This window comes from Pelodiscus sinensis, chromosome 31 (genome assembly GCF_049634645.1).
Source record: "Pelodiscus sinensis isolate JC-2024 chromosome 31, ASM4963464v1, whole genome shotgun sequence".
NCBI classification, from domain to species: Eukaryota; Metazoa; Chordata; order Testudines; family Trionychidae; genus Pelodiscus; species Pelodiscus sinensis.
Window position 1 is genome coordinate 12,846,783 of NC_134741.1, and position 13,717 is coordinate 12,860,499.

The 13,717-nt window shown below is 49.5% G+C and overlaps 1 protein-coding gene across 6 annotated transcripts; it reads right to left on the reverse strand.

Moving 5' to 3' along the window:
• Positions 1–305: 305 nt before the first annotated feature.
• LOC106731431 (uncharacterized) lies at positions 306–12,220 on the reverse strand. Of its 6 annotated transcripts, none has more exons than XM_075912341.1 (10): positions 12,092–12,220; positions 11,097–11,563; positions 9,756–9,851; positions 8,752–8,982; positions 8,422–8,444; positions 7,610–7,725; positions 7,007–7,066; positions 4,921–5,121; positions 2,620–2,733; positions 306–2,317 (listed from the first exon to the last, which is right to left on the reverse strand). In XM_075912341.1, exons 2-10 carry the CDS (start codon positions 11,466–11,468, stop codon positions 1,149–1,151), a joined length of 2,382 nt encoding a protein of 793 aa, XP_075768456.1. In that variant the 5' UTR covers positions 11,469–11,563; positions 12,092–12,220; the 3' UTR covers positions 306–1,148. The 6 variants fall into 6 exon arrangements, 5 of the variants coding, with proteins under 5 accessions (XP_075768456.1, XP_075768457.1, XP_075768458.1 ...); XM_075912342.1 differs by lacking the exon at positions 12,092–12,220 and adding an exon at positions 11,911–12,057; XM_075912343.1 differs by lacking the exon at positions 12,092–12,220 and adding an exon at positions 11,870–12,001.
• Between the last annotated feature and the right edge of the window lie 1,497 nt (positions 12,221–13,717).

Consider the following 13,717-nt stretch of genomic DNA (forward strand, 5'->3'; position numbering starts at 1 on the left):
GAAAAGAGCACAATGCAGGGATGGTGCAGATGGGGAATTCATGGATGCAGGAACAGTGGAGCAAGGCTGTGTGGGAATGAGACTGGGTACCAATCTGGAAAGTTTCAGGGTGCACGTGTGCAGGGTCATGCACAGTGTTAATTATCCTTCATTTCAGTATTTTTCTTCCATAATAATTTAAATTGTGTGTGTGTGTGTGTGTGTGTGTGTGTGAGAAATGCTCCAGCCCTCGCCATTGGCTCTGAAGCTCATTATGCAGTTGCATGTTAATGACATTCAGAAGATTAATTTAGGGATATCGCCGGAAAATTTCATCCAGCTATTTCTCTTCAGTCCATGTTACTACACCGTGTGTGCATGCAAATATTCTCAGTAACTTGTATGCACCACAGTGGCACACATATGAACAAGCGCATAGGACGTCACTCTTTGTGCTCAAGACAAAACTTGCTCCACTTGTGGATGGAAAATCTTAGAGGGAATACTGGTGGAGGGCTTCAGCTGGAGGTGTTATCTCAAAGATGGAGAGGTCTGAGATGTAGGTCACTAAAAGGCTACATCGAGGAGAGAAAAATCCCATGAGCTCTCACTTCCCCAGCTTAGATGCTACTGGGAAGGGGGAGGAGGAAGACACACCTCTCCCTGCCATGGTGGCTCTGGGGCTGGGGTCATGGGATAACTGTCCTCTGGACATGGCAGGTGTGGGCCAGGGTTGAGACCAGTGGGTAGAGGTATCTGTCCCCACAAAAGCCCTATAAGCTTGCATGGCATTTAAAAGGCTGCACCACAGCCACCTGGCCAGACAGCTTAAAGGGAACTCAGGTTATAGGTTTCTCCCCTCTGTGGGTCCTCCGAAGGCTAAGAAGATTTGAGCTCTGACTGAAGCTTTCCCCATAGTCAGAGCAGCTGAATGATTCTCTCCCCTCTGTCGGTTGTCTTATGTTTACCAAAGTCTGACCTGTGTTTGAAGCCTTTTCTGCACTCAGAGCTGTTATAAGGTGACTCTCTTGTATGTATTATCTGATGGCTAGTCACACAAGAGCACTGACTGAAGATTTTCCTGCAGTCAGAGCAGCTGAAGTGTTTCTGCTATGCGGCTTCTCCTATGAGTAACAAGGTGTGAGCTGATACAGAAGCTTTTCCCGCAGTCAGAGCAATTGAACGGTTTCTCTCCTGTGTTTAACAAGATGTAAATTCTGATGAAGGGTGTTCCCAGAGTCAGAGCAGCTGATGAGTTTCTCCCCTGTGAGGGATCTCTGATGGTGAACAAGATCTGAGCTCCCTATAAAGCTTTTCCCACAGTCAGAGCAATTGAAAGGTTTCTCTCCTGCGTGGGTCCTCCTATGGGTAACAAGATTTGACTTCTGACTGAAGCTTTTCCCGCAGTCAGAGCAATTGAAAGGTTTCTCGCCTGTGTGGGTCCTCCTATGGGTAACAAGGCTTGAGTTTCTACTGAAGCTTTTCCCACAGTCAAAGCAGCTGAAGGGTTTCTCTCCTGTGTGGCTCCTCCTATGGGTAACAAGGCTTGAGCTTCTACTGAAGCTTTTTCCGCAGTCAGAGCAGCTGAAGGGTTTCTCTCCTGTGTGGCTCCTCCTGTGGGTAACAAGGTGTGAGCTGCTACTGAAGTTTTTCCCGCAGAGAGAGCATCTGAAGGGTCTCTCTCCTGTGTGGCTCCTCCTATGGATAATAAGGTGTGAGCTGCTATTGAAGCTTTTCCCACAGACAGAGCAGCTGAAGGGTCTCTCTCCTGTGTGGCTCCTGCTATGGGTAACAAGGAGTGAGCTTCTACTGAAGCTTTTCCCACAGTCAGAGCAGTGGAACGGTTTCCTTCCTGTGTGGGCCCTTCTGTGTCTAACAAGGTGTGAGTTTCTACTGAAGCTTTTCCCACAGTCAGAGCAGTTATGTGGTATGTTTCTTGTATTTATTTTCTGATGGTTCATAAAGTGTGAGGGTTCACTGAAGCTTTTCCCAGAGTCAGTGAACTTGAAGGGCTTCTCTCCTTTGCGGGCTCTTTGATGTTCAAGAATAGTTTCACAGTCACTATAAGTGCAAGGTGACTGTTGAAGGGGGATTTCCTGTTGAATGGTTTCTGTGTTTTTCTCCCCTCTGCTCCTGTGACTGGAGTTACCCTGTCTCTCTCCTAGATAGTGTCTCTGCTGCCTTTCTGGACTATGCTGACTCTCACAGCTCTCTCCTTGCTCACCTATCTGGAAAACATGCCCTTCAGATATTCCCAATAACATTAGACATGGAGACACTTGCTCTGGTCCTTCCTGCTGCCAACTCTTTTCATGGTTCTCAGTCAGTGTCCCGTTACCTGTTGGGATAGAGAAATAATCCAGACAGGAGTTATTCTCCATGATGAGCTGAAAGGAAACTCTGAAAGAGCAATAGAAAAGGGGACACACACTCAAATAATGGTCAAATTATCATGAGCTGAGTTCTTCCTCCTCTTTCACAACCCTTCCATAGAGAAGAGAACCCAGCCTTTCCTCACTCACCACACTGACTGGAGTTGAAGACAGGCTGAACAGTCAGACAGACTTCATGAAAACACATCGGTTACATCTCTATAGGAGACAGAAATTGGTTTCTGAGTCAGTTTAACTGATTGCTCACCTGTGTGGGAGTTGCTGTTGATTTCTCCTTCCTCACAGCTCTGGGGATCTGGGACCCGCAACTCCTCCTCCCGTTCCACCCAGGAAATCACATCAGTTTTGGAGACTGGATATCCTGTTTGGAGAGCAATGAACCAAGTGCTGATCTTGTTCATCAAGGTCTGTGCCACTACGGCTTCCAGAGCCAGCATCTGAGTCACCCACCCAGAAAGACTCATTTCCCCACCTTGCAGAGACTAGGCTCTGGCTGGTACAAAATCCCAGGATACATTCATCTGCAGTAAAGGTGCATCACCTTCCCACTCTCTAGGGTACAACTCAGTCCCAGGGCTGGACAGGAAGACACCTACTCAGAAGGGGAGCTTTAGTAAGGCTAGTTTGACACCAAGGTCCCTAGGCAGGGCTCAGACTGCAGCTGCCACATGGCAGGTCACTAAGACTTGGAGAGAAAGGACCCAGGAGAGCTCTAGCTCCCCAAAGCTCTGTCCACAAAATTCCTGGATGGTGGGCTGGGCTTGTCCCTATCTTTGGCTCAGATGCTCTACTTGTGCCAGAAGGAGGCAGAGGAAGTTGTCTGAGCATCTAAGTGAATCCTTGGCTGGTTGCTTCAGGTCCTGCCTATGCTCCATTCTCCTGATCCCAATTGCCTGTGTCTGGGTGGGCCCTGCCAGCTGCCCACAACAGCTGGCAGGGTGGCTGCCCAGGGTGGTACCAGGCTTCTCTCGGGGCAAACCAGGGCAGAGCTAAGACATTTTACTTCTCTGGTACTTGTGGTTGTTACTCAGCTCCCCCTCTACAGCCCCAGTTCTGCTCTGCCAGCAGCAGCCTTTGGGTGGGTTCCCAGTCTGGCTCTTGAGGCAAGCCTGGCCTTTGATTTGGTGCCCGTCCAGGGTTGCACAGAATCTATCACCTTTACACCTTGTGAGCGTGTTGAGGGGGATGAGGGGATAATGGATACGGATATTTTCTTCAAACAAACAGGCAGGAAGCTAAAGGGGTGGAACACATGGAACGCAACAATGTAAGAGAGAAGCCACAGGAGGGGCATGCTGATGCTGGCCGAGGGGCAACATTCTCACTACTGACTAAGCAGGTACCATTATTGGGTTGGGACAAGTCTCACTATACCTGTGCCTGAGGAGCTGGGATACTAGCACCTTGCTCCTTTTCACAATAAACTTGGCCAAGTGCCTTAGTGTCCAAATGGAGCCTTGGTCTTTTATAGCGGCAACCCTGAGGTGTGCTGCATGGATAAGCCGCATACTTTGCCAGTGCCGCTGCCATCAGAGATCCAGAAAAAGCCACCCTGAACAGCTGTAACAACACTCCATGGCACTAGCAGCAATTCATATAGCATTGCAGTCTCTATGGGAATCAAAATTAACAATCACAGCAGCACGTGGGAACTCTGGTGTAAATCAGGACCCCACTGTGCTATTGGGGTGCTCATACGGAGCTAAGCATCACCCCTCTTTAATGTAGGTATCCTTCCCAGCCCTGAGAAACAAAGACACTCTATAATAGCTATTAAAGAGAGAGGTGACTGCACATAGAGAGTCTAAGGGCCTTAATCAAGGTCACACAGGAAGTCTGAGATGGGCAGAGAACTAAACGCAGGTCTCCTGAACATAAAGCCAGACATTCACACAGGAAGAAAAAGTCCCTACCCGAAGGTATTTCACACTAAAAAAACAAGACAGATGTCGTGATTTATCTCCACTGCACACAGAGGTAAGTGAGCCCCAGGGAGAATGAAGCTGAACTTTTGAAAGGAGACCCAACCTGTGCATAAAATGCAAGGAGAGCTCTGCTCACATCTATCTACTAGAGAGTTTCCTCGGACAAAATATGTGCAGAATGCAAACTGTCTCATCCACCCTCCCTCAGCTCCAGCCACTGGCAAGTAGCAGCTTGTCACAGACATTAGTTATAGGCAGGAAGCACTCTGGGAGCTGCACCCTCCTTCCAGTGGCTGAGCACACTGCCACAAGGGGACCCTGCAGGCACTAAGAGCAGCCAGACCCAGATCCAGAACTCTGGTACGTGCTGTTCGTGCCTGAGCCCTTCTACTCACACCTCCAGTCAAGGCATAAGATGGACAAGATAGGAGGGAAGCGCAGTGAGACCTTAGCTGTGGCAAGAGCAGCACCATTTTTATGTCCCTGAACCTGCTTTCGCTGGGAGGGGCATAGAGGGGACAGTGTCAAGATTATTGGGGCAGATACTCATCGTGGGCAAAGGCAATGACAAACCCAACAAACCAAACCCAGCTTCTGTTACCCAAGGAAACAGGAATCCTTACTCAGCCAGTTCACAGCCTCATAATTCTCCTGCATCACATCTCCATAGAGGGCTCTCTGGCCCGGGTCCAGCAGAGCCCATTCATCCTCAGAGAAATACACAGCCACCTCCTCGAAGCTCACCGGCTCTACCATGGCCATTTCCTGTCCCTGGCTCTGTAGGCTGGGGGCTGAGCTGGAGACAGTCATGGGTGTTCTGCAGCCTGGCAGGTGGAGAAGAAGAATTGGAGACATTTCAGAAGGGGCTTTAATCCTTTCCACACCCCCATTCTCCGCAGACTCTGTCCCTAGTGACACACGTGTTAGACTCTGCCATTGTGGGCAAAAGTTTTAGTCTAGATATTCCATAAACAGGAGTCAGATCCCAAATCCATATTCATTTCTCTCCATACCTGGCTTGAGTTACAACATTACTGCATCTGCAACAATGGGATTTAGTTCTCAGCACCCAGTGTTTCTGATAACAAGCCACATATTCATCTGCCTGAACACGGATGTAGGTTAAATGCAGGCTGCTGTATTTAAAACCTTTAGTCTTCATTCACAGACATGTAGCACAAAATTTGCTCTTTCATCTGACAGAGACGTTATAAACCCTTTCCACAACAGTCAGTGAAGTTAACATCACCATTCAGATACTTATTATTAAACATGTGTGCAGAGTGTTTGCAGGAAGAGATCTTAAAATCATGGATTCATGGGATAAGAAGATGTCCTTAGTTATGCAGTCTGACCCCCTCAGTGGCACAAGCCATTACACTTAGTCCAGTTACAGAGCTCTGTTTCCCTACAGTGTATTTTCTAGCAAGTCCCCCAGTGATTTGAAGACATCAAGAGATGGAGAATCCACCAGTTCTTTGCTCATTTGTTTCAGCAGCTAATCCTCTTTCCTATCAAATATTTGTGCCTCTTTTCTAGCCAGCAATAGTCTGGCTTCAGCTTTCACTTATTGGCTCTCACTGAGCCATATCTACTCAACGGGGAAAGCAATTCATTTTGATGGGTGGCCAAATGGAAAGTGGCTGAGAGCTACACTGTTCCATGACATTAATGCAGGGTCTGAGATAGGTGTTGGGAGAAGGAGCACACTTGGGGTAAAGGTTTGGGTTGCAGAATGTATAGAGGGGTCTAGAAGGGAGTGAGTTTCGGTGAAGGAGACAGGCTGTGATCTAGAACATTAGATTAGCCAACTACTCATTAGGTATTTAAAGTAACTCTAATTTAGAGAAGTGACTTAGTGGACAAACAAGGTGCTGTCAGTTTCTGACCACTGAGATCACTTGCATATATAGCTGCAGGAGGAGGACAGAGCTTTGGTTATGCAGAGCAGGGGCAGGAGTGGGGAGCAGAGATTAGGAGGGAAAGGGAGGGATTGGAATGTCAGAGGCATGCTCTGGACAGGAGACTTATCTGAGTGACTCCTGGCCAGAGGCCAAGCACTTCAGGCAAGCAGGGAGTCTGCCCAATCCTGTCACAGGCTGCAGGGTCATGTCCAGAGGGGAGAGGGAGCAGTGCTTTGTTTCTGGCCAGAAACCGGCCATTAAGATTGCCCTGGGAGTGGAAGCAGCACCTGAAGATTTCCCCCTCCCCTCCGGGCTCACAATCACTTTTTGAGGGACAGATGAGAAGTGGCATCCATGGGCTGGATCCTATGGCTTGGTGGGGTGGATCCGGCACATAGGCTGAGAGCTGACTGGCTTCCACAGTATCAGTTTGTTCATGGCAAGAAACTGCTGGATTCCCAAGGGCTGCTGAGTCTAGTGCAGGCCTGGACAAAATACAACCTATTTATTGTTTGAAACCAACCCCATATTGAAATTGAGCAGTGAAATCTGAGCTTGAAGGTGCCTTCCATTGTATACTTTAATTTCTCCCCTGTAGCATCAAAAACCCATAGACCAGTGTTTCTCCAAGTGTCCACAGGTCCCCGTGAAGTACCCTTGGGTCTCCTCACTGATCAGTGGATGAGATTTAGGGCTGTGCGTGCCGTGGTTGCTGGGTTTGGTTGGTAACTTCAATAACAATCCCATGAAGATTTTTTCACAGGAATTTTCTCATCATTTAAAGAATCTCCACCTGCAAACTCACTCTGTCTGAAAGCTGCCAGGGATTTTCTTCTTGCTCTCTCCAGTGCAGAGGGCAGAGTATCTGGTGGGGGAAGGAATAAGAGAGGTGAGATTCCAGGCTCTCCTATTTATAACAATGTCCCACTCTGAACTCTGCATTTCAATTATATGAGAGGCCAGACAGACGGACACTCAGATATTTAGTATGAAGAGTCTGAAACTTTCATTTCCTTTCTGACTCAGGCACCTATCAGCCAATATCCCTGCAGCTTCACACCCATCCCAGGAAAGAGAAGCTATAAATGAGATTTACTCTTCCCTCCTAACCCCCTCCCACTTGGTTTCTCATTCACTTACTGCCTCTTATCACAACCTGGAACTGTGGTGGCAGAACACGTTAACTTTAGCCATTTTGATCTCTGAATGGGAGGTTCAGAGTTTGAAAACACCTGGTTCTAGCTGCAAATAGTTGGGTTTGTTTGCTCAGTGTCTCTAAGAAGATCTGAGTGATGGGGCTGTCATTCTCCACATGGGAATTGAAGCAGGGGAAGGTTGGCTTCAGAGGCCAGATTCAACAGTCTCAGATACTTGAACCACTTTCCCCTCATCCATCCTTTCTAGGTACCTTTGAACTCCCTCAAAATATCCGACAGAGCAATTGTTTTCTTGGAGAAACCTCTGACTTGTTCTTCCAGTTCAGGGGAAATCTCCTCTGTCAGCTGGAACTGCCCCATCTCACACCTGGACAGAAACAATTCCATGTGATTGTATTTAGTTTACTGCTGATAAGTTCTGGCTAGTAAGTCTCAGCTCTGACAGGCTTGGTGTTAGAACTCCTCCAATTCTCACAGCCTGAGAGCAAGGGCAACATATCCCATGGTCATGCAACTTTCCCCTGAAAGGTCTCATTGCTGTTCTTCATCTCTGGTCTGGGGAAACTGGCTGGGGGAGTAAAGAGGAATTGAGTCTCCATGGCCAACTCACTCCTTGGCCTCCAGGTGCTGAGGGACAGGAAGTTCCCAGGTGAAGGGCTGAAGGGATCTGTCCACTAGGGACTAGATTGAGACACTAGCTCCCCCTCTCCCCAGCTCCTTCCACACATGTCTCCAAACAGCCCTCGGATGGGACGGACTCTTGTTCCGTGCTGCTCTGGGCTGAATGGCGTCCAGTGGCCAACAGTGACAGGCCCATCCTACATACCTGAGGCAGCCAGTCCTTCAGGGAGGTGACAGCTCCAGGAAACACTTTAGGTCAGACTGTGCCCTGAATGGGGAATTCCAGAGTTTGATGTGCAAAGAGGAGACCCTCAGAATTAAATGAGTCAAAGATATTTGTATCTAACGTCTGGCTGTAGAGCCCTGGGGAGATGTGGTGCTAACATCAGCTCCAAGCCCTTTCCCTGCACTATGAAGAGTGAGGTGAGTGAGAGCCACGTACCTACTCAGGGTGCTTCTGATGTCCTAGAAAAAAGACACAGAAAAGAATCTCAGGCCCATTGGACACACACAGGAGACGTCAGAGAAGGGATTTTGCAAGCATGGGAAGCGAGGCCATGCCCTGGCCCCGGGAACATGGATCCCCTGAGCATATGGGGCTTTGCCATCTCTAATAGCTCTGTGCCTGTAACTCTACACAGTATAAAATCACTCACGTGGCAGCAATGCACATAGAGTGACACTGCGATCTGAAAGCTGGACCTCAGCACTTGTGATTTAGGAGCCTCCCTTCCCTGTATGGGAAGCTGGGACATTTCTCCCTCAGGCTCACCTGCAGGAATTCACTCGCTGGCTTCTGACACGTCCCCTCCAGCTCACCGATCAGCTTGCTGATACAGGAAATCTGCACAGAGAGTTTCCTGACAGTGTCAGTCTGGAGCCTCCCAATCTCTTTGTCTAGCTTCTCCAGCTGGGCTAGGAGTCGCCGCTCTTGTTCCTCCAGGAACTGTCGCAGATGATGAAACTCAGCGACAATCATCTGCCTCTCCACTTGGGTCCATTTCTGTATGGAAACAGGGAAAGGACTGGTCAGGGGTATGGATGGAGCCTGGGGCCCTTTCATGGGGAGTTGAGTGCACAGCAGGGAGAAGTTCTTGGAAAATCCTAAAATTTGTAGGAAGGGATAGCTCAGTGGTTTGAACATTGGCCTGCTAAACCCAGCATTGTGAATTCAATCCTTGAGAGGCCATGTAGGGATCTGGGGCAAATCTATCAGGGATGGTACTTGGCCCTGCCACGAGGGCAGGGGACTGGACTAGATGACCTCTCAAGGTCCCTTCCAGCTCTGTAAGATGGTATATCTCCATATATTATATTATGTGTAATATTTGACTCTACTTTGTGGTTACTAAGCAGAGGCATCTCTCCAAGCATCTCCTTTGGACCGTGTCCCCCTGAAAGGGAAGTTCCCATGTCTGTTATGGGCAGCATCTTCTCTTATTCATGGGCTCTGGGAAATCAGACACAGAGCAGCAGGGGGCAGGACTCAGCACCAGACTGATAGAGATACCCAGGGAGGAATAAGAAGCAAACAGGTGAATGCACCAAGTGAGCAGACAGCCCTTCAGGGGGACATTCACCTCTCTTGGGGAGGATGTCTTGGAAAGTCACAAAGGCTGGACATTAACTCATGCACTGACATGGATCTCACCCAGCAATCCATAATCTAGGAGCAACACAAATAAGCCCAACCTCACCAAGTCCACACAGGAGTCTCCCTCCTAACACAGCCCTCCCATTGCCAGTCCCTGTTGGTCCATAGCCACAAGCACCTACCAGATACTCCTGGCTTTTCCCTTCTGCTGTTGTTTTCCTTCCCAGCACCTTTTCTCTCTCTTCCCTCAAAGCCTTCAAATGGGCCTCCAATTTTTCCTGAAGAAACAGAAATAAGCATGAGGGTAAACCACATCAGATGTTTGGAGTCCATTTGTCTGCTTTTAAGAGAGTCCCAGTTTTGTGGAGCTCTGCCCCTGTCCAGCATGGACTCAGCCTTGGACATGGCTTTGTCTATAGAAAAAGAGACAGGAGGAGACTGCTGATGCAGCAGATCACCTGTAATGGTGGGGGACAGATTGGGTGGGGCACCTTCATAAAGAATGATGCAGGTACGGATTAGGAAGGTAAAAATGCTTAACAATACTAATCATGGAACCGATTACAATTTTATCAGTGACAGTATTTTTTAACCTGCTAACAGTGAGGGCTGGTAGTGAAAATGGGCTCTCCTGGGGCCAGGGATCTCTCACGAGGTCTGCTGGGGGTGGCCACAAGAACTACTGGCCAATAGGAACTCCCAGCAGCTGCAGACTGACGTTAGCTGCCAGAAGGAAGCAGGCACTGCTGGAACAGTGGTGAGTTTAACCAAGAACTGGCACCAATAAAGAGTAGCTCATCAGTTAACCAGTTTGAACTTTTGCTACAATCCAGTTGAATCCTAGATGTGCCTGACATGGACCTGCACTTCTTGAAGCCCTGCTACGGGTGGCCTAGGGCTTTATCAAGGCATCTTTCCCTCTTAAGGGCCATACTTCATCACTACTCAGTGATGCTGAGGGACAGGGAGCAGTGCAGTCTAACAGTTGGACCAGGGTTCAGGGCTAAACTCTATCCCTGACGTGCTTGGCGACTATGAGCAACTTGCTGCTCCACCTTCCCGTCCCACAGTTTGTCTAACTGAACTGTGACCTGCTCAGATCAGGGACTTTCCCTTGCTGGGTATAGGTCTCAGATGCCATTGCCACCTATAAGGCAAATGACAGATTATTACTCCTGTTGCTCCAATCAGTAACAGCTCCTCCTCTTCTCCAGTCCCAAGGCAACTCACTGACAGACTGGCCTGTAGCTCCTATGTTCTAAACCTCTCTGATAGTTAACACCTTCCTTTGCGCAAACACCCCTCCTGTTACCAGTGAGGGCTGGGTTTCAGGATTCAGAGCCTCAGAGAAACATTTCCCACATCAGGTATCTATAAAGGCTTGACGTAAGTAGCCACAAAGCTAGAGCCTTTACATTTTACAGCACTTTTTGTAGGCTTTGCTGAGCTGTGTCACACCTATGTCCGGTAACAGTCAGTGAAATTAGCCTGTAATTAAAATACACTGGACAGCAACTCTATACCTTATACTCCTGGGCAGCTTCCTGTACGAGCACCACCATGTGAGCCTGGGATCTGTCATACACCCCACAGATGGGAGTTTGATCCTCTTCACAGAACAGCATCAGAGTCTCCTGGTGCTCCCTGCACACCCCAACCCATCTTGCTCTCTTTTCTGCTTGGAAACTCAGCGGCTTGGCTAGTTCCAGCACGTTTGTCAGCTGCCAATTGGGCGGTAGGGGTCCCTGCTGCACAGTATCTCTACCCTGAGGGCTAAGGAGGGCCTGGCAGAAATTGTGCCCACACTGCAGAGTGACAGGGGCTGTGAAATCCTCCAGACAGATGGGACGTGTCGATTCCTCCCAGAAACTTTGCATGGGGCTCTCTGCAGCCATGGCTGCCTCTGGGCTGGGGAACAGGGGTCGTGTCACTTTCCTGAGCTCAGCAATGGAGGGGCAGGTCCGGGAGGCAGGTGTGTGAGGTACCAGCACTGAGGATACAAAAAAAAATCAAAAGTAAAAACACAAAAAGCCCCCAAAGCTTTGCTCACCCCCTATCCCCACCAGGGCCTCCTCTGGGCTCCTCAGCCACCTGCCCCAGACAGACCCGTCTCTGCACCCCTCATGCCAGGGCCCCTCCTCACCCTGTGTCCAACCCCCCCCCCCCGCACACTCTGCAGCCCCCTCACAGCCCCTCTGTGCGCCCCCGGCCCGCACCCAGCCCCCAGCCCAGCGGGAGCATCAGGAAACGCCAACAGCCCGAGGGGGAAAACAGGGCTGAATGTTTGTGACGCGACCGTAGAGACGGGCGCGCCCCGATGCCCAATGCCGGACCCACCAGAAGCACAGGACGGCGGGTCACAGCCCCTCCCGCAGCTCCCTCAAGCCGGGCTGCGGCCCCCCCCGGCTCTGGCGCCCCGCTGCGAGTAACTGCGCCACCGGCCCCTCAGAACAGCTCCCGGCTCAGGGAGCGCGGCGCATGCGCACTAACCGCGGCGAAGTCCGCTACCTTTCCCTACCCGTGCGCGGAGTCAGACGCAGCGGCGGGGCTTGAGCAGGGACTGGAAGTGACGGGCGGGGACCCGCCGAAAACCCGACCGCGGGAATGGGGCTGGCGCCGTGACACTACGCATGCGCAGCAGGTCCGTGACTCCGCTAAGATTCCAGCGCCGGGGCTTAGCTCGGACCAGGAGCTGCTTGGCCACGCCCCCTACTTCCGCCTACGGTCCGTGCCTGGCCGGGGGGGGGGCCTTTGTTGCGGAGGTGAGGCTGAGAGATGCCCACGTGGGCCAGTCCGGCTTCTGCCCAGCGCGTCTGGTTGGTCCTGGGGCAGCGCGCGGCGGGGGGATGCTCGCCTGAGAGATTGTGCTAATCCCAGTGTAATATCCGGGCACTGCGCATGCGCAGCGGTTCTGGTGCAGCCCTTGCCCGTTTCTCTGCCCTCGCGCTGTGAGTTTTGTTTAGTCCCTGTTAAAAGCCTTTCACAAGGGGGGGGAGTGGCTCAACGGCAGAGGTTGACTTCACATTGACTTGGCAGGGGGCGGAGCAGATGCAGGCGGGGCTAGGATGGGTTCTGGGCAAAGTCAGGTCTGGTGGGGGGAGGGGTGCCAGGTAAACTCTACAACACCGAGAGCAAAGCCCCAGCACAGGCAGGGCAGAGGTTAAAGCAGCTTCCCCAGTGGGAATGAGGCTCAAGTCAGAGAGTGGCCCTGGCAAGGGGGCTTTTTTATTTACTTAAACATTTATTTAATCACTTATTCACCTCGGAGGCGCTGAGCATGCTCAGTAGGGCTGCAGATGTCCCTGCATTTTGCCATGCCCACTCTATTTATGTTTTTGCTTACTGCATTTTAAAGGTGTTTAAAATGTAAAAAGGGAACTAAAGATAGGACAAAGTCTTATAATGTTTCTCTTGTCTTATTCCCGGGACTCACAGAATTGCTCTCTCATCTCTGCAACCCATATTCATTGTTTTGCTCTATGCTGTAATTACTCTGTGCAATGCAAGTCTAAGTCCTGCTACTTTGAAACAAATTTAAGTAAGTAAAAATCAAAGTAATCTTCTGTAAAACTACTTCAGTAAAAGTACAAAGATTGTACTTAAGTATTCAAAAGTAAAAATTAGTTATCCTATGGAACCGTATGCTTAGCCACCCGAGTTCTTGCAGATCACCATTCACACACACACACACACACACTCTATATAAACACGTGTATATAATATAGAATTATATTATAAAACTATACTATACATATTTCAATGATGGAATTCAATGATAGTCACTGCCTTCATTTATGAAGATGAAGAGGGACCAAATTAAATACAAGTAAGATTACAGAAATGTATTTATTTTGTCCATGTTCACAGTGTGCATTTTTCCATTGTAATGATTAATTTCCAAAATGTTTGTTCAACCATAGGAGCATTTTTCGTCAAAATTACCAATCTTTGCTCTTATATTTTTTCATATGAGTCCATCACACAGAATAATCTCTCACAGGCAGCTGATGGAGACAGAGGTCTGTTGGCCCTGGCGCACAGCTCCCTAATTCTAGGAAAAGACTGCAGCAGATCCATGATCTCTCCTGAAGAGGCCAAATACCCATCAAGCTCCTTTGCAGTTTCATTGATCTAAAATGACATA

What these genes read in the sequence shown, in the direction of transcription:
- LOC106731431 (XM_075912341.1), bottom strand. Translation starts at nt 11,468, where the DNA reads ATGGCTGCAGAGAGCCCCATGCAAAGTTTCTGGGAGGAATCGACACGT. An exon ending in ATCAGAAGCACCCTGAGTAG is followed by an intron (nt 7,726 to 8,421) that starts GTACGTGGCTCT and finishes GTTTCTGTCCAG; the next exon opens with GTGTGAGATGGGGCAGTTCC. An exon ending in TATTTTGAGGGAGTTCAAAG is followed by an intron (nt 7,067 to 7,609) that starts GTACCTAGAAAG and finishes TTCCCCCACCAG; the next exon opens with ATACTCTGCCCTCTGCACTG.